This window comes from Cyphellophora europaea, assembly GCF_000365145.1.
Source record: "Cyphellophora europaea CBS 101466 unplaced genomic scaffold supercont1.1, whole genome shotgun sequence".
NCBI lineage: Eukaryota > Fungi > Ascomycota > Eurotiomycetes > Chaetothyriales > Cyphellophoraceae > Cyphellophora > Cyphellophora europaea.
The window spans coordinates 2,537,908-2,562,454 of record NW_008481797.1 but is presented as its reverse complement, the minus strand read 5'-3'; the positions used below and the strand labels follow the sequence as shown (position 1 = coordinate 2,562,454).

At 53.8% G+C, this 24,547-nt stretch overlaps 10 protein-coding genes across 10 annotated transcripts; 6 read left to right on the top strand and 4 right to left on the bottom strand.

Annotated features, from left to right (window-relative positions):
• Positions 1-496: 496 nt before the first annotated feature.
• Positions 497-6,613, bottom strand: HMPREF1541_00975 (uncharacterized protein; the record flags this gene model as incomplete). The annotated part of the gene is made up of 1 exon (XM_008713276.1): positions 497-6,613. One exon carries the CDS (start codon positions 6,611-6,613, stop codon positions 497-499), a length of 6,117 nt encoding a protein of 2,038 aa, XP_008711498.1.
• Positions 6,614-7,221: 608 nt separating this feature from the next.
• On the bottom strand, positions 7,222-9,081 carry HMPREF1541_00974 (uncharacterized protein; the record flags this gene model as incomplete). The annotated part of the gene is made up of 1 exon (XM_008713275.1): positions 7,222-9,081. One exon carries the CDS (start codon positions 9,079-9,081, stop codon positions 7,222-7,224), a length of 1,860 nt encoding a protein of 619 aa, XP_008711497.1.
• A 456-nt stretch (positions 9,082-9,537) lies between these two features.
• On the bottom strand, positions 9,538-11,253 carry HMPREF1541_00973 (uncharacterized protein; the record flags this gene model as incomplete). Its single annotated transcript, XM_008713274.1, has 1 exon — positions 9,538-11,253. One exon carries the CDS (start codon positions 11,251-11,253, stop codon positions 9,538-9,540), a length of 1,716 nt encoding a protein of 571 aa, XP_008711496.1.
• Positions 11,254-12,154: 901 nt separating this feature from the next.
• On the top strand, positions 12,155-13,347 carry HMPREF1541_00972 (uncharacterized protein; the record flags this gene model as incomplete). The annotated part of the gene is made up of 3 exons (XM_008713273.1): positions 12,155-12,258; positions 12,352-12,485; positions 12,572-13,347. The coding sequence occupies 3 exons, from the start codon at positions 12,155-12,157 to the stop codon at positions 13,345-13,347; spliced, it is 1,014 nt and encodes a 337-aa protein (XP_008711495.1).
• Positions 13,348-13,982: 635 nt separating this feature from the next.
• On the bottom strand, positions 13,983-15,548 carry HMPREF1541_00971 (uncharacterized protein; the record flags this gene model as incomplete). Its single annotated transcript, XM_008713272.1, has 1 exon — positions 13,983-15,548. One exon carries the CDS (start codon positions 15,546-15,548, stop codon positions 13,983-13,985), a length of 1,566 nt encoding a protein of 521 aa, XP_008711494.1.
• Positions 15,549-16,242: 694 nt separating this feature from the next.
• On the top strand, positions 16,243-17,229 carry HMPREF1541_00970 (uncharacterized protein; the record flags this gene model as incomplete). Its single annotated transcript, XM_008713271.1, has 1 exon — positions 16,243-17,229. The coding sequence occupies one exon, from the start codon at positions 16,243-16,245 to the stop codon at positions 17,227-17,229; it is 987 nt and encodes a 328-aa protein (XP_008711493.1).
• A 510-nt stretch (positions 17,230-17,739) lies between these two features.
• Positions 17,740-19,415, top strand: HMPREF1541_00969 (uncharacterized protein; the record flags this gene model as incomplete). Its single annotated transcript, XM_008713270.1, has 2 exons — positions 17,740-17,788; positions 17,839-19,415. The coding sequence occupies 2 exons, from the start codon at positions 17,740-17,742 to the stop codon at positions 19,413-19,415; spliced, it is 1,626 nt and encodes a 541-aa protein (XP_008711492.1).
• Positions 19,416-19,817: 402 nt separating this feature from the next.
• Positions 19,818-20,564, top strand: HMPREF1541_00968 (uncharacterized protein; the record flags this gene model as incomplete). The annotated part of the gene is made up of 1 exon (XM_008713269.1): positions 19,818-20,564. The coding sequence occupies one exon, from the start codon at positions 19,818-19,820 to the stop codon at positions 20,562-20,564; it is 747 nt and encodes a 248-aa protein (XP_008711491.1).
• A 1,221-nt stretch (positions 20,565-21,785) lies between these two features.
• HMPREF1541_00967 (uncharacterized protein) lies at positions 21,786-22,742 on the top strand (the record flags this gene model as incomplete). The annotated part of the gene is made up of 1 exon (XM_008713268.1): positions 21,786-22,742. The coding sequence occupies one exon, from the start codon at positions 21,786-21,788 to the stop codon at positions 22,740-22,742; it is 957 nt and encodes a 318-aa protein (XP_008711490.1).
• Positions 22,743-23,234: 492 nt separating this feature from the next.
• On the top strand, positions 23,235-24,242 carry HMPREF1541_00966 (uncharacterized protein; the record flags this gene model as incomplete). Its single annotated transcript, XM_008713267.1, has 2 exons — positions 23,235-23,939; positions 23,988-24,242. The coding sequence occupies 2 exons, from the start codon at positions 23,235-23,237 to the stop codon at positions 24,240-24,242; spliced, it is 960 nt and encodes a 319-aa protein (XP_008711489.1).
• Between the last annotated feature and the right edge of the window lie 305 nt (positions 24,243-24,547).

The following is a 24,547-nucleotide window of genomic DNA, read 5'->3' as shown; positions in this document are numbered from 1 at the left end:
AACCTAACGAGTGTTCACTTTGGCAATGTTCCATGATCACAACAGATATGATGGCGCGACCATCTCCGCACGGCCAGGGCAGGAATGGATTTCTGGCCTGTGGAGAACTGAAAGCCACTCGTGTCGCTTTTTGGTGTTCTGACTCAGTTGTTGGCCTTCATGGCACTGCACGTATCTACTACACCCAGGTAAGAAGAGCGAGACCAAAAATCTCTTCGAAACAGGTTTAGTCCGATATTTCATTCTCTGAGTAGCGCGGCGGGGTATCGTCGTATCTGCAGGAAGAAGAAGAGAATGGTGGGGGAATGCTAACTAAACGCCGGTCACAATGTCGAAGATGCTCGTTAACCTGTCGTGATGATGCCTCATGGCCCGTGCCAACGCTCATGCTCCTCCCTATGGAAACTTGAATCGGCATAGAACTCCAAATGCAGTGATCTCTTTCTCCGCCCAGTGGTGCATGTCTAAAGCTGGGCATGGCCAGGGCTGCTAGACGCTAGACTCGTCGATCAGTGACGCTTGTATTTCTGCCAGGACTTAGTATGTCAACTCGACAGGACAAGGGATGGCGAGCACTCACGTCTTCAATCCTCCTCAGATTCCGCTTGTCCAGAGCATTACCCGCGCCCATCAACGTCTGACCAACAGCTTTTGTGGCACCGATAGCTGGGCGTAGGATGATGGTGGGGCTCTGCTTCAGCACAGCTCTTGCTGCACCAGCTGCCGTGCCGCTAGCCATCACTTCTCCGGGGACAGCAACAATGGCGTCTCTAGCAAGAAGTAAGTCTCGCTCAAGGCTGGCGTATGCGCCTCTGAGGCCTTGCACAATGCCAACTGGCTGATCTGCATACAGCGAAATCTGTTTTGTGGCCTCTTCATCCGTGTCCATCTCTTTTTCATTAGCCACCAGCACGCCTTCCGTGTTCTGGAGCACCTGCTGCGTCCCTACAGCTAGTTTCGCACCAAGATTGACAAGCTCCGTCGCGGTCGTTTTTGCAAAGGCAGCAGCACCCTTCTGAATACTTCGCACCAGCCGTCCATCCTTCTGGTATTCGCGGATCGGCACGGCTATAAGCTCACGTACCCCGCTTGCAACATCAACAAGAGGGCGCACAGGAGCCAGGCCAGCAAGGACTGTGGGCAGCTGGTTACGGCGCACATCTGGTGACCAGATGTTATTCAGTGTGATGCCCATTCTGTCGAAGCCCGAGACTCCGTACAGAATCACCCGGCGCAGCACGATATTGGTTCTTTCTAGTATCATAAAGTTCATGAACTCAGTTGTTCGGCCTGAGCGTAAACCTGCGTAGTCAACCTTCTTCGGCTTGTAGTCAAGCTGGAGTTTGACTGGGTTGACTTCAACGCGCTGGATGAAAGGCGGCGTAGAGGGTGTTGATGGCGCTGTATCGCTTTCGTCTTTGAACTCAAAGAACCTCGTCATGAAGTCAAGCGCATCTTGGTCGACATGAAGTCTTAGCGGTAGCACCGTTACCTTCATGACAATCTCGGATGCGGCAAGGTCTGGCACGGGTTTAACGTTGAGCATCTCGATGTGGACCATGCTTTTGTCAACTTCGCGCTCACCGGCTTCGTGCAGATATGTAGCAAACTTCTTCCACGTCGATGTCGGAACATTGTCGAAAACCTCGAGTTTGTGCACTCTAACATCAATCGAACTCTGCACTTCTCCACTGCTTGACGGGAAGGCGATGAAGTCGACCACCAGGCCCTGCAACTCGAACGAGATCTTGTGATTCTTGCTCCGGCTCAACTTGAGCTTTTTCGGTCGAGGGCGCAGACCTGATTGCCGACGAACTTGACGTGAGGGCGTTGCTGTTACAGTGGTTGACGTCGCATAGCTGCCTGTCTCGCTCACCATGTCATCGATGTCATGGTTAATAGCACTAGTTAGATCCCGTGGGTCCTTGTTCGCTGGAATGCTTATGTAGATCGAGTTGAAGAGCACGTCTCCTATTACGTCGTCATCGTCCTCTTCTATGCCTGGAGATTTGGTGCCGGGCCGTTTGGACATGGCCTTCTCCTCAATGTTCCGAACGGCTTGTGATATTGTGTCCCTCGTCCCCTGCCAGTCGTATCCATCGAACAGATTCCAGATGATATGGAAGTTCCTAGCTTTGACTGTGAGGGGGGACTTCTGATCAGCAGCTTCATTGGCGAGCTCATACGTGTTCTTCGCTGAGTTCCAACGGTGTGCAGTGCTTCCATCACTTGGTTTCTGCGTAAAATGGTCTTCTCTGAAGTCAAGCATGCTATGTACCATCACGCTCTGGGCAAGGTCATCTGGATCAGGCGCAGTCACATCGACGGGTGCGATGTGGATCGATGAGGAGGCTATTGAGCTAGCCATGTCCGAAATGTAGCTGTCTTCCATAGCGGCCTCTGTATCCTCCTCATAAACCCCGCCGAGGAGACCAGATTCTGCCGTACTTTCGTTTTGCAAACTATGACTCAGCGCAGCAGAGATCTGAGAAGCATCCATACCGAGCTCACGGCCAGCTTCGGAAACGAATGCATTGCCGGTGAAAGAAGCAAGCAAGTTCTCGATCGGAATGACTTCAGTCCGGTACTGAGCATCCTTTGACGGGGCTGAAGGAGGCGAGAGAGCGCCCAGTATCTGGCCCAAAGTCTGGGTCGAATCTGCACACGTTTCCATGAACAGGAGCGCCTTGTTGAGTTCGACGTCGATACGCTGCCGTGGTTCGTGCGCTTGCTCAACAACATTGACCGCAGCCGTAACAGAGGTCAATGACGCCACTGGCACATAACCAAGCTTCGTCAATTTCTGAATCTGATCGTTCTGGTCAAAATACAGCTTCTCATCTGCGTTGCCAACGCCAGCTCCAAGAGTTACTGTGGAATTGATAATCAAAAGGGATGCTTTCTTCATATCCAACGAGATCTTTGGGCCCCTTTTCTGAGACTCATAGCTCACTGTCGTGTCGGTCAGAATGAAAAGACCTTTTGCCGAGCTGCCTAGTGGGTACAAAGCAGCAGCTGAATCTCTAAGGACGAGTGAAACCTTGACCTTCCTTGCAAAGTCTGGGACTTCACTGCTCCGAGATGAAGCTGGACTGAGTGGCTGAGAGGAGTCTTTGGGTGTATGCCTGGAACTGAGATCAAGTTTCTCGAGAAGGTCCGTGATGGCCATCAGAGTGGTTACTTTGTACTCCACGGAAGTATTCGTGAGCTTTATTCGAACGGTAGGCTCCATCTCACCAGCAATAAAGCGGCACATCAGCATCGGTGGGCTCATTACATCATTCTGGGCCAGTACCTCACCAATGAGTAAATCATCCTTGTTACGAGCCAGAGACCAGCTTGAGACCTGGGCTGCTGTGAGGGCCGGCATAGCAATATGCGCTCCTTCTAGAAGCTCAGCCTTGAAGAAAAGAGGACCGAAGCTTTCATGAATTGCAAAACGGAGTCCAAACTTCTGCAGAAGAGCAAACGTTAGGAGCCCTGGTCTGTCGTCCTCCGGCAGGTACTTGGTAACGGAAGATAACTTTGCTAGCTCGTCCGACAATTTGGCAATGTGCTGTTGCCATTCAAAGCCTTGAACATCAAGCTGGACATCGGCGACCTCCAGGTGGAGCACACCAGCTTTACGACGCTGATTGAGAAGTGTATCGACCATGATATCGTCATCTTTATCATACTTGTCGTTCGATGGGGTGATAAGTGATAGCAACCTGTCGAGATCCCCTTCCTCAGGCACATCGCAGTAGACTAGCTCAAGAGCCTTCACCTTGATGAAGATTGGAGTGGGAGCTTTTGCGCCATCCAGGATTGGTCCTTCAATCATCGCGCCGTCTACTACAACTCGTGCTGCAGCGGGCCGAAGAACAAATTTGATGGCCGAGGTCTTCACCTGTATCGACGCCGCTGAGCCAACGAGATCGATGATAGATCCGCCGACGCGTATGTTAAGCTTACCCAGGCCAGATGAGGGCTCACTACCCGAGCGCGGCCTCGAGTGGTCAGGCGTGTTGAATCGCACGGTCCGCTGTTGGAGTTTCGGACTTGTTTGTTTCGGAGGTGTGATGCTGTTGTGAGTCGACATGATCGAATTGCCCAGATCCAGAAGCGAGTCAAGTCCACCACCGCGGCTCAAGACATCGTCGACAAGCAGCAGATCGACAACCACGTGGACGGGCTTTATGAATACTTCCGTTCGCTCACCGTCCATGGTCAAGGTTAAATCATGAGGTTTCAGCATGGCACTGCTAGCAATGGACTCGCGAACATTGACCGTCTCCACAAACCACATCACGTCTTGCGCTGCGTGACGGATCTTGATGCTCGATACCATCAGTCGACGGAGGACTGTGTCTTCGTTCACAAGCTCGAGTCCTTTCAATGAGAGCGACAGAAGGGCATCTTCCAGCTTGTTCGGGCATTCTGATTGCCCTAAAGAAGCTCTAAGGCTGCGCCCTTCATGAAAATTGAACAACATTTCCCCTAGCTTGATATTCGGAAGGAGGTGTTGCTCAATTGAGCTAGACGGTGGCGCTTGCTGTTCGGCAGATCCATCTCGGGGCGGCAGCATTTTCAAGATGTTGCCCGCAATTCGAACCAGCAGCTTGCAAATCCCCAAGTCCACGTCCATTCTCAACTGACCAGTCTCTAGATACGTGCTGGTCTTATTTGGAGCAGAAGAGGCGGGTTTACTGGCTAAAGGCTGAGTCGGAAGTCTTGATGTCGACAAGGTGGAAGAATAGGTAGACTGCCGAACCTCTTTGCGTGCTTCATGGCGGGGATAGGTACGTGGACGAGAAGTCTCAGTCGCATCAGCAAGCTTCTGCTCGGGAATGACAATCGTAAGACTCTCCAGGGAGGCAAGCCGAACAGTGTTTGATTTTGACACAGACAATGCCTCTGGGAGACTTTCTGGGGCTCTAGACAGCACTGCATGGGATACTGTTGGGGTTGGGACTTCTGGTGCATCGGTCTCGGCAGCGTGCATTGAATCCGAACGGTCCTCGTGATTCGCGAAAGGGCGCTCCAACCTGGAGTCAGCCTGGAAATCCGGCGAGGGTTCTTTCTCTGTGGAATGCCTGGGGAGTTGATCATCTTGTGCCATTTGTGGACTTTGTTCAACAGACTCCTCAACATGAGTTGGCAGATCGTTCGACCAATCCCATGCGCCAGGCATTTGCCGCAATGATCCAGCTTGAGACGATGCTTGGCTGACAGCACTCATGTACATGCTTTCAGCTTCTTCATGAGTAAACAGTGTCGATTCCGTCAGATCGTTGCTGCGGAGACCAATTCCCAGACCATCACTGGTGTCCATCGAACTACTCTCCTGGTACTGCGCCTGAACCAAGTTGTCGATCTCAGAGGAAGCGCCCAGACGGCTGGCTGTTGGCAAGAGCTGTGACTGACGATCAGGTGAAGCAATTCCAGGCGAGGAGGCGAGCGAGGAGACACTAGGTTCGGGATCAGCACTAGACGATGATGCAGAAGCCACAAGACTGGTAAAAGCAGGTCGGCGTTGCCTAGATCCGGCGGGGTGAGGCTCTATGTCGCTAGCGAAGGGGGCAAAGGAAGTCGTAGTAGCATCTGAGCGGTCGTCTTGCTCGTCACTTGCGACAGAACCTCGCAGATGAGACGACGAAGATTTGAGAGACTGTCGATCGAGTCTCGGTGAGCTCGGGTGCGAGAAAACGTCTTGGTCAACTTCGAGATCGATGTGTAAGCCTCGAAGGGCAAGTCGACGAGGTGGCTTCGACACTGCCCCTGCCTCCACCTGTCGCTTTAAAGAACCTATGTCGAAATTGTCGACTCTGATAATGAAGATCGACTCGTCGCTCTCAGCACCGTCTAGAGGGGTGAGTTCAAGCCGTACGGACACCTCCACGTTGGTGATTTTCAAGGTCAAGTGATCAGCAATGCCCTGGAAATAACTCGTCAGAAAGGTTGGCAGGGCGAAGCCGGCAGGCAGACCCAGGCCGGTGTCGTCTTCATTGCCAGAGGAAGCGGACGAAACCGACTCGGTCATAAACTGAGAGTGCGATCCAACGATGGCTTCCAGTTCTTCTCTTTCCGCTCTTGTCTCTGACTCGAGGAACGAGGCTGCCAGATCTTCTGAAGTTGGAATAACGTGAGAAACTTCAAGGTGCATGCCTTCGCGAGGTCGATGGGACCTTCCACCTGGGTCATGAGTGGGATGTGAGGCTAACCGCGGACGGTTTGCTCTGTCCTTGTGACTCGGAGATGTATCAGCGCCCTTGCCGGATACTTGCGGGGAATCATCTTTGCGCAGTCTAGCCATAATCCGGACTCCTTCAACCTCTACATTGATGGGATCAGTACTCAAATCGGCGGGAACGGTCAGGCGGAGGACGGCGATGGAGGCATTTTCGACCGCAATCGAGGGCGGGAGATTTGCACGCTCAGCGAGCGTCTCGATTTTGATGAGGACATTTTTGAGCTCGACCACAGAGCGTCGTCCCCATGTCAGTCCACCAAGATTATCAAGGTCAAGGCCGTGGGTATCGATGAAATCGAGCCGGTTGAGAGCGAACAGGAGTAGCCGCTTCTGCCACGAGTAAGGGATCGATACAGGGATTGAGGTGAAGTAGGATGCCATGGTGGCTGTAGCAGAAGCGTAATATTTAGCGAGGAGGATTCATTGCTGTTGTTGCTCGATGGTTATCGAGATCACTGACCGCAGGTAACGCCTGGGTAGAGGGGCAGACGCAAGACGAACTGAGAGAAGCTCAGGCACGATCCCGAATAAAGAGGAAACGGATGGCGTTCTCTGTGTATCAAACGTTCAGGAGCAACTGCGAGTGGCTCGAGTAGACGGGCAAATCAGTCACAAGGGGGGTTCTCGGGCGTCGCGTGGATGAAGTACGAATAGGCACCAAGCAGCGATCTTCGTAAACGTTCGGCGCGGGCGAGTCTCAAGCGGGGAATTGATGGCATCACCGCCCAGAAGCTTGTGACAGCTGACAGGGATCATGCTTCGGGGTACCGCATTCGAGGCGTCCGTTGGCAAGGCAAACGCATCTTCGTATTCTTTTACAAAGAATGTAGGGTTTCTATCTAAACATCTCCTGTTGAATGGAGCGCCTGCCGCGGTGGAGTATGACAAGTGAAGTTGAGCCGTGAATACAGACCACTGCCTATTGCTGGAAATGCTCGCATCATATCAGCCATCCCAGCTTGTCTGTGCGTATGTCCATCATCTCCTCTTTATTCATCATCAGATTCTTCGTCGTCATCGTCATCGTCGTCATCTTCATCCTCGGCCTCATCGCTGTCCTCGGCCTCCAGCGCGTACTCCATAACGATCCACTGGCACCATTTCTCGAACTCTCGCCGCCACTCCTTGAGCATTTGAGCTTTAGCTGTCTTGCCCATGTAGCCGTCGTTGATGCCCTTGATCCATTCTGGCGTCTTCTGATCCTCCACCGCACACCACTTGAGCGAGTTTTCAGCCATAGTGCCCAAGCCTTCCAAACCCATGTTCTCAAACGCCATATATGACTGCCAGAAATCGTGGCTGAGGCCATTCTTGCCGTGCCCGAGGATGGCCGGATCGTCGTTGTTGAGCGAAACCGATACCCCTCTCGATAGTAGGGCAGGTAGTGAATGGCCCAGTATTGAGCTCGATAGCCGGAGAATCTCGTTCGATACAGGGCAACTCTCGATCAGAATCTTCTTTTCCTTGACCATGTCGATCAATAGTGGGTGCTTGTAGAGAGAGTAGCCGTGTCCTATCCGCCGTGTGCCGAGTAGGATAGCATCGAAGAGGTTGTTGTCAGTGCTGTCGCCATCGCCAAGGCACTCACCCGCATGAAAGAAGAATGGTATGTCGACGCCCGCCTCCATGCATTGCTTTCTGAACCAGAAGACCAATGGTGTCAGATCGGCCAGCGTTCTGCCCTTGTCCTCTTGCGCAACAAAATCAAAGCCACAAAGCAGCCGTGGGAACTTCTTTTTTATCCGCACGCACTCCTTCATCGACTCGGCGATCTCCCTCGTGTCAGACCTCCTAACCACCGTCCAGATCATCCTGGCCCCCTTGAATGATCTCACATGCTCCGACTTTTTGAACTTCTCAATCTCTTCTCCAAACGCCGTGAAAAAGCCTTCATAATTCCCGCCATCATCCTTCTGCCTCTTCTCCCCTCGCCATGGGAACTTGAACGCCACCCTGAAATCCACATACATGATGCCGTCTGCCGCCAGCTGTCCGAGTAATCTCTGCATGGCTCTCCGAAAGATCGGCTCGTAGAACAAAAACTGCCCAATCGTGACAAAACAGCGCTGAAACTTCCGCCACACGGCATCCAACCCGTGGTGATGCATAAGACTTTCTTCCGCGGTAACGGTGCACCTGCTGACCACCCACTTCTTGAAGGTCGTCTCGCTGTCTGGGAACATCCTCTGGGCCTCTCTGATCGGTAGCGGCGTACCTGCCACATATCGTTCTGACCAGATGTTACCCTCATCACCCTTCCTGGCCAGCTGCTTGACCTCGTCCTCAGGATAGTATCGCACCTCAACATAGTCGCTCTCTCTCCGCTCTTTACTGCTCAACCCTTGCGCTGCAACCAGACACAAGCCCCGCTCCGCCAACCCCTGATCGACCAACCACCCTATGTCAATCATGGCGTCCAAATGCGCATGCAACAACGCCCCTTTCGGCATCCCCTCAATACACTTCCACACATCCGTCGCCTCCATCCTGTCCCGCCCAAGCGCAAACATCATGCCAGGGTACAGGTTGCCGCCGTTAGCGTCCATCAGGCTCTCCTCAAACTCGTTCGTCCAGACATCACGTAACTCGCGTTTCCGGATGGCGGCGAGGATTTTACTGGCCTGGCGTGCGAGCGGTGTCATAGAGCGGCGGAAAGCGACATCGTGGCGGAGACGCTTTTCCTGCTGTATCAGTGCCTGTCGGCCAGCGAGGTACTTGGCTATGAAGGGGTCCTCCGGCTGAGGAATGCCATTGTCCAGTTCGTATTCTTGAATAGAAGTGATTGACTCGTTGTCAGAATCTTCTGGGTCTGCATTGGCGGCGGGGCCTTTGCCGTTTGGCGGCGCCATGACGTACAGGAGAGTGTGGAATTGATGGATGTTGCAGGTACGAACGGTGTGAGTAGAACCTAAGCATGCAGCGAGGTCTGTTTTGACTTGAATACTGGCAAGTGGTGCTCACGTGCTGTGTTTGATGTTGCGGATGAGAGGGGCAAGGATCATATCGAAGTTCGCGTGTTCCGTAAGGCATCAGGCGGAGTTGGCCGAAAGTTCCGTGTGGGCTGCAGATGCAGGCTGTCATTGGGTGAGAGCAGAACACAAGAAAGCGACATGTGCAGCCAACTGCGGCGCAAACGCTGGCACAGGAGATTATGAGTAGAACATAGTTGTGGGTGGTGAATGAAGGGCCGTTTTGGCAGTAGTGAACTTCAAGGTCATGATGGCAAAGAGCACGCTATCATAAAGGGTATCTATATTCTACACAGCCAAAGTCGAACAATTCCGACCCGGTTTTAAGCACGCTTTCTATTCTCCAGCCTTTCGTCTGACAGTATACGGCTCCTGCCAACTGAGGTCGATCCTTCGCCCCTGTACAAGTTCGCTCGGAACGACAGGTGTCATTAGCTGTTCGAACCATTCGGCTCCAGTTGGGGCAAGAAGGTCTGAATAGACGATCTTCTCTAGGTGTTCCTGCGCATCGTTCCAGCGCAGAACATTCATCTGAGTCGCCACTGTCACCAGCATTTGACCGAACCAGCCGTCCGTAGGCGGATCGCAGGGCTTTGCCAGACCGCGGCGAAGGCTTTCCTCGTAGTGTGCGCCACAGTAAAGTGCCCAGAAAAGTGCCTTTTGGTATTGCCATGGCTGCGGGAGTGAGGCGGTAAGGAGAGTCTTAGCAATAGCGTCCCTGAGCCGCGGAATGATGACGTGAGAGACATCTCTAATGTCAACGCCTCTGTAGATAGCCGTATGCATGTACTTCCTGATGCAATACAGCGTTGCAAGCGTCAGAGCGGCCTCTCCATGTCGTGTGGTCTCCTCTTCCGGGTCGGCGGTTGGTATCGACGCCATCATATTATGGTAGTGGTCATTCAGCTGTGCCGAATCATGATGTGTCCGATTTGCAGCCCATCGGTAGATGTATACAACACGCGCCTGGTTCTCTTGGACGGTCATATCGATCCCCATGTTGGCAATGGCGAGGGTTCGCCGCAGTCGTACAAGTGCTCCGCGGACTTTAGGAAAACCCACCGACTCATCCACTTCTTCATAAGCGTTGCCGATATCTGGCAGAGCTACTTCGATCCTCTGCCAATATGGCTCCAGTTGCTGGTTAAGCCAGTGGTCGTAGTCGAGCAGCGTATAGCGCATGTTGCTGATGGCATAGTCGGCATCGGTGTACATCAGCGTGCAGAATAGATCCAAGGCCAGGTACGGATCATCAGAAACGATGTCACCTATACGCCTTAGTGCCCACGCGTGAACGCGTGCGCTGTCTGGTTGGTTCTCCATCAAACCAGACTTGAACATATGCACAATCTGGATAACGAGTGAAATGTCCGAGGTACCGGTCTGCTCCTGTAGTGCGAGGTCTTCTCTCAGTTGCTTGAAGCTCTGCAGGCGAACCTGAGCAGCGACATTTTCGAACTGCTCGCAGCTGGACTGTGGTAGCATACTGAAAACAATAGGAATTCGGCTCGCAATCCATCCGGGAGCATTTTTGGGATTCACCATCGCCCTATAGAATTCACGTTTGATCAACGGAGCACCGGGAACCAGCTCTTGCTCGATCATCTGAGACGTGTACGACTTCTGGCCACAGAGCTTTAGTGCCATGGGTGTAATGAAGATACAAGGCAGGTATTCATGGCGCATGAACCCTAGTAAGCTGTTCATCTCAGGCGTGACTTGGATGTTTCCGAATGCATCAAAAGGGTCGGACGACCCTGACAGGTGCTGTAGGGGGTCATGTTTGGAGGCAGGTATCTGCTGCAGAGCAATTAGACCCTCTGCAGGTTCTGGTGATCTAGGCTCCGCTTCTGGAGATGTCGTCGTGCGCGGAGATTGTGCCGAGTAAGTCGACTGTGCCTTTCCTCGCGAAACACTGCGTGTCTCTTGTGTCTGCTTCCTCCTGCGTTGGTGTATTAGTCGTGTGTTGTGAGATCGAATTTCCGCCAACTCTAGATGCGCCTCTCTCCGAGTCTTCTTTGGACCTGTGACATTGACAAAGCTGAACTGCATCCCTTCTGTGGGGGAAGGTGTCGGGCATGCTTGAATATCGAGGACTCGCTGCAATAGTCCATCCTGGCACCGGCAAGAGCGATATATGACATGGAGTGTCTGGCCCCGTCGCTGGAGTCTCGCTGCCTGTTCGACAACAGCGACATAAGGAGTGCATTGAGTCGGACAAAGACTCCCCGAAGAACGCGCTAGACTACCGGTCGAGAGTGGCCACCGCCCATACTTGAAGGAGCATGTACACTAGGCATGTCAGGGACGCAAGAGTGGGGGCGATTCATACCGGCTGAAGGTTAAAACGAAACGTACGAGGTCGATCTGTTCCGGGCCCTGTCCCAAATATTGGTTGGCATGGCCGCTGCTAAAGGCTTGTTTCTCTAAACTAGTAGCCTTACCACGGGGCTGGAAAAAGTAAGCGAAGAAGGGACAGGGCAGGGACAACGGCCGAGCGTCGTGTGGTGGTAAGTCTTGTCCCAAGATCGAGGGGAGTCGACCTCAATCGGGTCATAAACGCGAATTTGTCCTCCACGGAAGCACTAGAACATCCCCGGTGCTCATAACTTACATAATATTGTCGAGCTAGAGGAGAGCATCGTAGACTTGATAACAGGCGACTTCGCATCTTCTCCATCTTGTAGCTCATGACCGGACTTAAGGAGATAGCGTTCACCGGCGACTTCCCTGCGGAGCATTTTTGCATCCGACCACAACTCTGCCTGCTTTGCCTGCGCTCTACAACGGCTACACACACGCCATCGGATCAGGCGCAATCTTTGGGTGACACCAAGGTGTGCATGGCGCTTCCAGCCATTTGGCATTATTCGAGGTTCTGCTGTGCCTAGCCAAACCACCCAGTCCTCGCTGCTGGACACTCGTCACCGATCTCTGACATCTCACCGCGGCCATGTCGGCCTCTCTTCCCGGTTCGCGTGACCTCCCGGCCTCCCAATACGACCTCTCTACATACTGGGGCCGCGTGAAGCAGTCTGCGCAGATAGCAGACCCAAGGTGAGACAGCGAAAGAGAAGGTACAACGCCTCTCTCTGCTAGAAACTTCGTCCAATGGCCCACATCCCGAGGCTAACATCTACACCTGGACAGCACCCTATTCGTTTCGTCCGCCGGCCTCGAGCATGCGAAACAACTCGTCACCTCCTACAAGACTGGTGCGGCCAAGCACATGACACCCGAATTATGGCAAGCGAAGAAGACGGTTGATTCAACCCTCCATCCAGGTACACCGCCACACACCTCGCACAGCACTAACTGTTTTGATCACTCGTATCGTACCTTTGCCGCTACTGACAAGCCCTGCTTGCAGATACCGGACATCCGGTTTTTCTCCCCTTCCGCATGTCTTGCTTTGTCATCTCCAACCTGATCGTCACAGCCGGCATGCTAACTCCCAATCTGGGGACGCGTGGTATTCTATTCTGGCAAATCACCAATCAGTCGCTCAATGTTGCCATCAACAATGCCAACGCCAACAAGTCCGATGCTATGTCCACCTCGGACCTGGTAAAGAACTATCTGGCCGCCGTTTCCGCCTCGTGTTCCGTGGCCTTGGGTCTTAACGCCGTTGTGCCACGCCTCAAGCGTGTCTCACCAAACACCAAGATGATTTTGGGAAGGTTAGTCCCGTTTGCAGCCGTTGCTTCTGCTGGCGCACTGAATGTCTTCCTCATGCGGGGTGACGAGATCCGTCGTGGAATTGACATATTTCCCGTACAATCAGAGGCGGAAAAGCTCGAGCGCGAGAAGTCTGGCAAGGAGGTATCAAGTCTAGGCAGGAGCAAGAAGGCAGCGACCTTGGCAGTTGGAGAAACTGCCATCAGCCGTGTGCTGAATGCTACCCCCATCATGGTCCTTCCGCCACTCATCCTAGTGCGACTACAGAATACCGACTGGCTCAAGCAGCGACCGAGGATGGTGCTACCGGCGAATCTTGGTCTAATTTTAACGACCAGCATTTTTGCCCTGCCTCTAGCATTGGGGGCGTTTCCCCAACGGCAAGCAGTGAGCGCGAGCACATTGGAGACAGAATTCCACGAGCGTGGTGGCTTTAACGGCCTAGTGGAGTTCAATCGAGGACTGTAACAATGATACCGATGAGACCACTGACAGCGACTCAGGTGGATCCTGGACATATAGCTTGCAGATCCAAACAACATAGACGAGACCACCAGCGCAAGCGGATAGATAGGGCCTGGATGCTAGCGAAGCGAGTCATGAAAGCCTCAGGAACGTTAGACCGAGTCTTGGGGGGTATCAGAAGCGCAGACCGGCCCCGAGGAGCTATGCCGGCACCAGAAGCCTGGTTGCAATACCAACGCCCTTCAGACATTAAAGAGCCAAGAGCATATTACGTTGCAGGGTCCATATGTTGTAAAGTGTGCAGCCCCCCCCCACAAGCCGCTTGCTGACAAAAGCATCAAGCATTGTACATTGCTGTGTTTTACTACTGTAGAAGCGTTGGCCCCATGCCTAGGTAGGTAGTCGCGTCCTGGAGACATCCGACAGCCGCGAGGTCACTATGTACTCACTAGTGTCCATCATGCAACCTTGTATATACTCCACAGACCCGCTCGCTGACAAAAGCATTTCTTGCGTAGAACAATGATAGTGGATCCTAAAATGGTGCTTCACCGCAAGCAAGTTTGGCCCCCACGCAGATACGCCCGGGCCTTCCCTGTAGCCTTCCCTCGGGCGGCGGTCTCTTTCCCAGGCAATAATCATGAAGAAAGCGTCATTTGTGGGCCCTCCCACACTCGTCGCATGTCTCCGGCCATTCCCCACTCACTCCTGGACCAGAACGCGCGGTTCACAAATTGTATGAGGCCCAGATCATCTCCGAACTGCCCGATGACTTGCAGGCCCACTGCACGACTGACGTCGGCGACGCGCTTGCCCGGGGGCGGAGGCGCCGGAAAGCTCATTGCCGGCAGGCCCGCCAGACTGGCTGGCACGGTGAAGACATCGTTCATGTAGCTCTCCAGCGGGCTCGCCCGCTCGAGCTTTTCGACTTTGGGTGGCAGTGTTGGCGCCGTCGGGCAGAGGATGAAATCGACGCCGTTCTCGACGCCATCCGCGTCGTCGAGGAGGGGATGTGCCATGCGAAAGACCTGGTTGAAGTCGTTTTGGACGAGGCGCCGCACGCGTTGGGCCTGAAGGAAGTAGTTGTCCATGGCACCCGCAGAGAGAGAGAAGGAGCCGAGGAGGATGCGCCGCTTGACTTCGTCGCCGAAGAGGGCTTCGCGGTGCGCTGAGTAGAGGGTGCCATCGTCTTCCTCAGCAGACGAAGGTGAACGGACGGGACCGTAGCGGATGCCGTCATACTTGGCGAGGTTGGACGATGCTTCGGCTGGAGCGAGGACGTAGTAGGCTGAGAGGGCATGCTCTGTTGTGAGCAGCGATATGGGGACGATGTCGTGGCCTTCGGTGCGGAGCATAGCGATGGCGGTCTTCCAGGCACGACGTACCACGGGGTGGAGCTCTTTGATGTTGTAGTCGGTCGGGATGCCAATGCGCCGTTTTTTGGACCAGTCGCGGTAGATGCCTTGAACACTTTTGGGCTTGCTCCCGATGTAGTCGCCGAACCGCGTTCTTTGATGAAAGACCTCTGAAATCGTGAGACGGCTGGAAAAGGGTTCGGCATGTGCGACAGCGCGGACAGGATCCTGCCGGAGATTTACGAGGCGGGCGGCGCGGGCTTCTTGAATGCGTTTGCGGCTGGCCGAGGTGAGACATGTTGGATCTTTCGGGTCGGGTTGGCTCAAGACTTCAAAAAGTAGCCACACGTCGAGGGGCCGTTTGGCAAGTATGCCGACGGTATCGAGGGAGTTCGCGTAAGGGACGACGCCATGTCGTGAGATCATGCCATAGGAAGGCTTGAAGCCACAGAGATTGAGATATGCGGCCGGGAGGCGCACTGAGCCCCCTGTGTCGGTACCAATAGCCATCATGCAGCTATCGGAGGCCACAGCGAGAGCGCTTCCACCTGAACTGCCTCCTACGGACTGATAATTCCATGGTTGTGACATAGAGCCAAAGGCCGAGTTGAGAGAATGTGATCCCATGCCGAACTCATCCATGTTTGTTTTTCCAACGACTACCAGACCCGCAGTTTCCATCAACTCGACCACGGTGGCCTTCTCGGGTGCGACATATCCTCGAAGGATGTTGGAAGCGCATGATGTGGGCAGAGAAGTGGTAACAATGTTATCTTTGACGCCAACGAACGTGCCGTAGAGGGGTTTGGGAGGAGATTCTGCGCTCGTATGAGTTATGTTCATCAACATTGATTAGCCAACTGACTTGCGGGTCGAGAGCGCATGTGACGTGCTTTTGCACGTTCACCCCATTGTAGTAAACGGCCAGTTGAACGACGCGGAGGTCGGGCAGTCCAGGCGTTGTGCGGGTGGAGCTCAAATTCCAAGTGATCCGACTGTCTATTGATTTCCTTGGTCAGAAGATAGGCCTGCTTGGGATCTTTGAACCCTCGATAGTTGACTCGAGGCATTAACCCGACATAGATGGAACGCGAATGCGCGTATGAGGACAGATGAAGTGAATGGACGCCAATGCGCCCGAGCAAACGATGTTGGAGAAGTTTTGGGTGGGGTTGGTACCGGCGGCGGTTCCCAGCTCTTCAACAACTGCTCGGGCTTCGTCGATGCTCTCATTTGTACGTATTCGTTTTTGCATCTTACTTACTGCGGGTTCTGTTGGTGCTTTTGGAACATTATGGCAGCGCCCACAGCAGGTGCACGTACCGTGCTCGCTCGAACCCTTGCAACAGCCTCACGGCCATCACTACGTCAGAGGTCTTGCAGGTCAGTGCCATCTCTGGCTGATTGCAGGCGCGCTGTTTCGAGTTTTGGATACACACAGGCAAAATCTTTGGTCTATTCAAAATACGGAGAGCCACAAGATGTTCTCAGTCTTCACGGACATTCTATTTCACCGCCTGCCGGGTCGACTGTAGTTGTCCGCATGCTCGCCTCCCCCATCAACCCAGCCGATGTCAATCAGATCCAGGGCGTATATCCTTCAAAACCAGACATGAATACCTTGCTTGGCACAACGGAAGCAGCTGCAGTCGGTGGCAACGAGGGTGTTGGCGAGGTTATCAACGTTGGCTCGTCCGTAAAAGGTATGCAGAAAGGCGACTGGGTGATCATGAAATACACATGCATGGGGACCTGGCGGACACACCTCTCGGTGGACGAGAGCCAGCTACACAAAATTGACGACAAGAGTGGTCTGACACCCCTTCAAGTCGGCACTGTCTCGGTCAATCCTTGTACGGCCTACAGAATGCTTCTCGACTTTGCCAAATGGGATTTCCGGGGAGACGAATGGTTTATTCAGAATGGCGCCAACAGTGGCGTCGGGCGTGCTGCGATTCAGCTAGGCAAAGAGTGGGGCTTCAAGAGCATCAATGTTATTCGAGATCGTGGGGACAAAGCCGCAGAGCAAAAGCTCAAAGACGAGCTGTATGACATTGGAGCGACCAAGATAATAACTGAAGAAGAGCTTCAGGGCAAGGAAATCCGAGATCAAATCAAAGATTGGACCAACGGGGGCCGCGAACAGATTAAGGTCGCCCTGAACTGTGTTGGTGGCAAACCTGCAACAGCCATGGCCAAATACCTCAGCCCAGGAGGAACCATGGTAACATATGGTGCCATGAGCAAGCAGCCACTCACTCTTCCAGCGTCTATGCTGATCTTCAAGGACCTTGCGTTTGCAGGCTTCTGGGTCAGCAGATGGAGCGACAAGCATCCGGATCTCAAGAAGCAAACAGTAGACGACATCCTGAGACTCACAAGAGCTGGCAAGTTCAAGGACATTCCCGTGGAAGAATGCAGCTGGGGCTGGAAGACCGACGATGAAGTCCTGAAAAAAGCTGTGCAGGGTACTCTCGGTGGGTTCCGAGCTGGCAAGGGCGTCTTCAAGTTTGAGGATTTGGAAGTTTGATATCAGCACCGTCATCTTTCTGTACATATGATACCCTGTGTAAACAAGCGGCAGACACGCGCGCGCCCTTGGATGCTCCCCGTCTAGGTGGCCCAATAGAGTGTGGTAGAAGCTATATGTAACAGCGGACCTTATTCCGAACTTGGCATCGGCAAACGCAGGAAATTCCGCTCGCCTCGCCCGCTTCTCGTCTCAGAGCCAATCACCATATGTGCGGCTCACTTGTAGTGAGAGTGATTGCGCTCCAAAGAGGCAGGTCCAGTCATTGTAAGGGCGCGTGTAATCGGAGACCCATTCGTGCTCCGGTGGCAGTTTCGGACTTGCTGAGCTGATGTTGCTGCTGAGCGGCGCCTAAACAGCTCACGTCGATAATACTCGAGAACCAGAGCGGACTGCTATATGCTGAGAACACTTCCATTCTTTAAGAGCAGCAAAGTCTCTCCAAGCTATCGGTCAACACTGCGTCTAGTCCTGCATCGGCAATTATCGAGCCGTATCCTGAACGCCGGCATGGATGCTGAACAGTTTCGCAAGGCGGCTCACGCTGCAATTGAAGAGAGTATGCGCCAAAAATATATTGCCCTTCCCAGAGCTAACTTGTTCAAACAGTCATCTCCTACAACAACAATATAGCATCATACCCGGTCCTGCCACAAATTAAGCCTGGCTACTTGGCTCCTCAACTACCTTCTACAGCACCATCAACACCTCAGTCATGGTCAGATGTCCAACCAGACATAGCGAACAAGATCGTTCCTGGTCTGACGCACTGGCAATCGCCTCGCTTCATGGCCTTCTTCCCAGCCTGCGTCACCTATCCGTCTATCCTCGGTGAGATGTACTCAGCGGCTTTCACTGCTCCAGCGTTCAACTGGCTCTGTTCCCCTGCTTGCACTGAGCTCGAGACTGTGGTAACGGACTGGCTTGCCAAAGCTTTGTCCCTACCGAAGACGTTTCTTTCAACATCACCTAACGGTGGCGGCGGAACCATCCAAGGATCGGCATCTGAAGCCATTGTAACTTGCATGGTCGCCGCTCGCGAACGTTACCTCTACCGGAGGTGCGAAGCCGAAGGGTTGACCCCAGACACGGAGCAATGGGACGACCGAGTCGCTATGCTTCGAGGCCGCCTTATTGCGCTGTCGTCAGACCAGACTCACTCGTCCACGGCAAAGGGATCGCGCATAGCAGGCACGCGTTTCCGCTCCATTCCTACCTCCTATAACGACAACCTTTCCCTCACTGGTGCGAACCTGCAACAAGCCCTGGACGACTGCGCGGCGAAAGGCCTTGAGCCTTACTACATTACCCTTACGCTTGGTACTACATCGACTTGCAGCGTTGATGACTTTGCATCATTAGCTCCAATACTGCAAGCACATCCCGATATATGGGTCCATGTCGATGCAGCATATGCTGGTGCAGCACTCATTGCACCTGAGTATGCTGCAAAATATTCTCACCATATGTCGATTGTCGACTCTTTCAATATGAACATGCACAAGTGGCTTCTCGTCAATTTTGATGCCAGCATGCTGTATGTACAGAATCGGACCGACTTGACACGCGCATTGTCAATTGATGCAGCATACTATGAAAACAAAGCTTCCGACTCGGGGTTGGTGACGGATTACCGAGACTGGCAAATTCCACTAGGTAGAAGGTTCAGGGCGCTAAAGGTCTGGTTCGTCATGCGAATCTTCGGCATTGAAGGCTTGCAGAATCATATCTACAAAACGGTGAAACTGGGCGAGGTTCTTGCGGACTTGGTGCGCGAAAGAAAGGATCTTTTCGAGATCGTTGCCGAGCCAGCATTTGCCCTGACTTGCTTCCGTGTGAGTCCTGGAGTGCTGGCAGAGATGCGGCAGGCGAATGGCACGGTTGTGAACGGGACACATGACTCGTCCTTTCAGCCTCCAGCTAGTGCCACGGCGGAGTGGGAGCAAACGGCAAATGTGCTGACCAAGCGCATCACGGACTTGATTAATGAGTCGGGAGAGGTATTTTTGACTGGGTCAAATGCGGGAGGGAAGACGTTCTTGCGTGTGGTCAGTGCCAACCCGAATGCTGAGGAGAAGTATATTCGGGAAGCTTGGGACCTTATTGTCGGAACGACCGAGGAAGTGCTCGCATCATGGACCGAGGGCAAGATCGATGCTACTGGAGTTGTTGTCAATGGACACTGAGCGGCGTTGCACGAGGCATACATGACAATCGCATCTTCGAATATCGTTGAAGATCGGATGATCCTTTGGTGTTCAGGATTGACCATTCCTGAAGTAAATAAATGGCACAGAAGAGGTCAGCGTACTACTAAACGCACAAGACCGCGACTGCGCGCCTTGTTACAATACCATGCACCCCCTCGCACTGTAGTATCACAATTGAGGCTGTCGTTCGCGGTAGATGACCAGCTTCAGATACCTGGTGGTCAACGAAGCCGCTAGAAGGTAATAGCCAACCTAAGAGAGCTTATTTCTGACTCAATCCATACTTACTGAATTACAGCATCTTGGGAGACTTGGGGACTCTCACCGCGGCTGCCACCACCAATGCTGATATCCAACAAATCCAGACGTATGAATACAATGGCGTCAGCACTACAGACAAGTGCGCAGATGAAGACCATTGGCGTCATAGGCGGCAGCACACACGTTGCAACAGCGGAGTACTACAACGTGATCACCAAATACATCAACGAGCATCTGGGCGGCTACCACACCGGGAAGATCATCATCAACTCGATGGACCTGGCCGCAAGTGAATATTTTGTCCGGCACGACGAGTGGGAACAGGGGGGCCTCCATCTCCGCAGCATCGTCTCGAGCTTGGAGCGAGCGGGCGCAGATTTCATCATCTGCGTGTCAAACACCTGGCACCGATGCGCCGAATCCTTCATGTCGGGCGCCAACATCCCCCTCCTACACATCGCAGATGCCACAGCCCAGGCCATCAAGGCCAAAAGTCTGAAGCGCGTAGCTCTTCTGGGCACCAAGGCCACGATGTCAGGCCCATATCTCCGCGACATCTTCACCCACAAGCACGGGCTGGAGATCCTGACGCCCACGCCCGAGGAGCAGCAGGAGATCGACAGGGTCATCTTTGATGAACTGTCGAAGCCGGTCTTCCTGGAGGAGTCCCGCCAGTATTATCTCAAGGTGATCGACGATCTACAACACCGTGGCGCAGAGGGTGTGATATTGGGATGTACGGAGATTCCGTTGCTGGTCAAGCAGGAGCACCGACCAGACCTACCTTTGTTTGATACGCTGGTCTTGCATGGAGAGGCCGCGGCACGTGAAGCGGTTGCGGGGATTGAAGTTCGTCCCAAATGATAGATCAAGTTCTATACAAAGAAAGTTGGCCCTCACAATCTCGCTGGAATACGCGGCTTTTTGACTTGGAATTGCATGGTCTGCCGTGACGTGCCTGGGTATATCATACTGGCGTTCGACAAATGACGAAATTTCCAGGGGAGTAAGGCTGTCGTCTCTGTATGCGATGGCGTGAGGACAACACCGCTCTGACTCGTGGCCTTCCGATGATCCAGTGACCTAAGAGCAGGGCCATGGGTACACGAAGCAGGGCTCCTGGGTCTTGACTTCGCGGGTCGGGGATATTACGGTGGCATCGTCACGTGGAGAAGAGATCTTGATCAATTGCTGTCCATGGCATCGACATTCACGCTTCTGACCCATGTCTAGATAGTTCCATCTGCCGACTACGAATCACCAATATGGCGGTGAGCGTGAATATGCCTCGCCTACCGCCTCCGCCGCCGGTCGCTCCTGTTCTGCAGAAGACTCACAGCCCAAGCGAACACGATACTGAAGCTCGACTTACTACTGCCGTTATTGGTATCTGCCTGTCGCTGTTTGGTGGCGCTGAAGAGGCCTTGGTGGATGCTTCGGGCTTGACAGAGGCATGTCTGGTTGCTTTGAAGGCGGACCTTGGATGCGATTCGGCTTTGCTTCAACGTATCATCTTTGCCTCATACGATGACACCTGCTCGACCCTATGGCGGACACGTACTATTGCATCAACGGCGGCAGTGGTGACGAGTTCCCCACTAGCACAACGACGTCTGTCAGTCCAGTCTCGACGGTGGCACCGCTGATCCGACCAACGACGGGGCTTCGAGCGCATGTATCAAATGGCATGTAGTGCAGAGCGGAGACAGTTGCGAGGCCATCGCGAGTCGCTACGGCGTTACGTTTGCTCAGCTGCGGGCGTGGAATCCTCATATTGACTGTGGATGTACCAATATCTGGCCGGACTATGCGTACTGTGTAGCAGCAGCTTGAGGAGGAGGGCTTGGCTCAGCAGGGATGTAGTCCCAGTCCCTGAATACTGGTAGGCGACCCTAGTCGGTCGACAAGCTCTGGTACATGTTCGATATAGCCTCATTCGATGCCTGCTAGATATCCTCTCGCTGTCGCCGCCAATTCTATCTTCTCCTTTGTCCTTCTATCTCTTTCTTTTCTCGTGACGTCGTGCTATCTCCGGCCCACGACCTTCAGCACCAACTACGCCACTGCTTCTCCGTGAACCTCAATATGGCGACGCATGATGCCACCCCTGAAGATACTGCCCTCGTCGCCTCTCACCCTGCCGAATGCGTCTCCCAATTCTCCTTGGACCCTCTCGCCGCGTCCATGCTACGCTTCTACAACCTCCTCGCCACGACCGGCCACTGGCCCCTCTTCAGCATCCACGTGCCCCCACAAGCACCACTCTCGCCGTCTCTAACGGGGTCCCTCCGGCTCAGCCCCTCGGCTCTTGGCGCCCACACACACCTGCCCTTTCCCAATGACCGCGTGGTGTACGACCGGCGGGCCGCACTCTTTCCACGCAACCGCTTCCTCGACCTGACCGATCCGGAGGACCTTGAGAAATCCCGCGACCCTACGTACTCTGACTCTGGCGATTCCCTACCACCACACATTCTCACCCTGGCCATGCCGCGCGCTGACGGTTCCCTGGTGCTCCTAGACACCGAGATCGGTGCCATCTGGCACTACCACATCTCCATCGCCGAGGGAATTGCGTGGCGGGACAGTGCCGAATACCGCGTTGCGCGCCAACAACAGCGCGGCCCCGTTCCGACGAACAACGATGCCTTGAAGCAAGAGGAGCTCGACATGGAGCCACTGCATTTGTATGCCTTTCTCCCGCCTACGCCGGCGGCGGAATGGTTCGATGCGCAGTACGCGCGGTGGCATTCCCTGCGGCGGCTGCCGTTCCTGGACCCGGAGTACGATGGGGATCGGGACATGGATCTGGATGAGGTAGGGCCGCCAGGGAGCTTTCGGCGGAGTTTGTGCGAGAGGAAGCAGTCCACTGCGGTGGAGTTGATGGGGCAGTTCGGGTGGCCTCTGAAGACGGAGGAAGGCGGGGGTTGGGACCGAGAGGGGTTCGTGCGCGCGTGGGAGGAGGCTGAAAAGGGGTTGCACAGGGAGGCGCTCGCGGAGGTTGACAGGGACTTGGAAGCGAGAGGAGAATTGGACGGGTGACGGCTGTGTGATGGCGCTGGTGCAGCTGTAAGTAAATTGCTAAGAATGAAGGAGCATGTCAGCCTCGTCTGAGGCAATAACTGCTTCATGGTACTGGCCAGCCAACGAAATCGCCTCGTTCATCCTGAGATGTCAACGCATCATTCACTGCGCCTTGCCAAGATATATCCTCTCTCGCGCCGCTCATATGGTCGCTCGATGAGAGCCGTCCTACGACGTAGCCCTAGTCCGCCAAGTCAAGAACAATGCGACTGTTATGAGGAAGGGCGAGGTGAAGTCCACAAGGCAGTATTCCCAAAACGGGCATCTATATGCCAAGATGAGCGTAAAGCGGCCTCGCCTGGAACCCCATCAGGGGTGCACCGGGGCCGGATTTTCCAGTGCTTGGCAGTCGGCCGCGTCGCGATCTTTGGAACGCGTCAAGATCATTGAATCTAGCGACCGAAATCATCGGCATGCTCAGCACGCACTGGGACCGCTCAGTACTGAATTATGGCTGACCTGCTGGTGCCAGGTTACAATGATGCCAATCGAGCATTTCTACAAGCGCTCCTCGCCCGAAATACCCTGACCTGGGAGACTGCGAAGCCCCTCCTTGCCGTACTTGCCTCAATCCGCGAGGGGCAGAACGTGTCGTCAAACGACATAACCCAAGATGACCTTGACGCCTACATCAGTAAAACTAATATGGCACTGTCTCCACTAGACATGGAAATTCGAAGCACTCTGCATCAACTGACTCGCGAACGAATCTATGCCCTTGTCAATACCACGAGTGATCCCATCATGCAACTGGCTACAACATATTCTGCTGATGAGATCGCGTTTGTCAAGAAGATGCTCGATGCTATGTTCGACGGTGCTGCCAATCGGGGAAAGAATGAACTCATGTGCCTTAGCGGCATCCAGGTCGTGCAATTGGCTAAGAACACCGGAAGACGCGAGACCCAGGGCGATGCGACGCAACCCAACCAACCTCGACTCACAGGACACGAAGCGGAAGAATTGGTCAGAAAGCTCGAGGCTGAGGGATGGCTGGAAAAGAGCGAGTCGGGCTTCTACACACTGAGTGCAAGAGCATTAATGGAACTCAAGGGGTGGCTCGTGGAGACCTACAACGAGGATGAGGATGGCCAAGATGGTATCAGGTTGCAGAAGATTAAATTCTGCCACGCTTGCAAGGAGATCATCACGGTGGTAAGTCTGGAATCTTTAGGGCTTCGAATGAAAATTAATCTATTGCAGGGTCAACGATGCCCGCAAAGCGAGTGTCCTTGTAGGCTCCATGACATCTGTACACAGAACTTCTTCCGATCGCAGCGGTCACGAACCTGTCCGCTTTGCAAGACGGAATGGGACGGAAAGAGCTATGTCGGTGAAAGAGTCGTGATCAGTCCAGATCGTCAGCCTATTGGAGGACGATCGAGACGCTCTACGGGACGTGGAGCAAGAGCTAATGGCGACAACAACGAAAGCGATGACCATGAAGATATGACCTGAAAGACCATTCGGGGGTGCTTGAACAGTGGGACACAGATACGAAACGGTACACATTCAGCTCCTCCAGCAGACAGCCCACTCAGCATCGTTCAACAAACCGTGGAAGCGGAGTTGCGGAGTTCAAGAAAAGCTCGCCCAAGCTTTACCTATTTCTACATCTTTAGGCGAGTCATACCCGCCCGGAAGGCTTAATGTGTCTGGCCTGGGGAAATGACATCATCTTCCTGACCACCATGGATTGACTGCTACATCGCAGCATCAGGTACCTCTAACCAGCATGTCACCGTACTGGGGCTGACAATTTT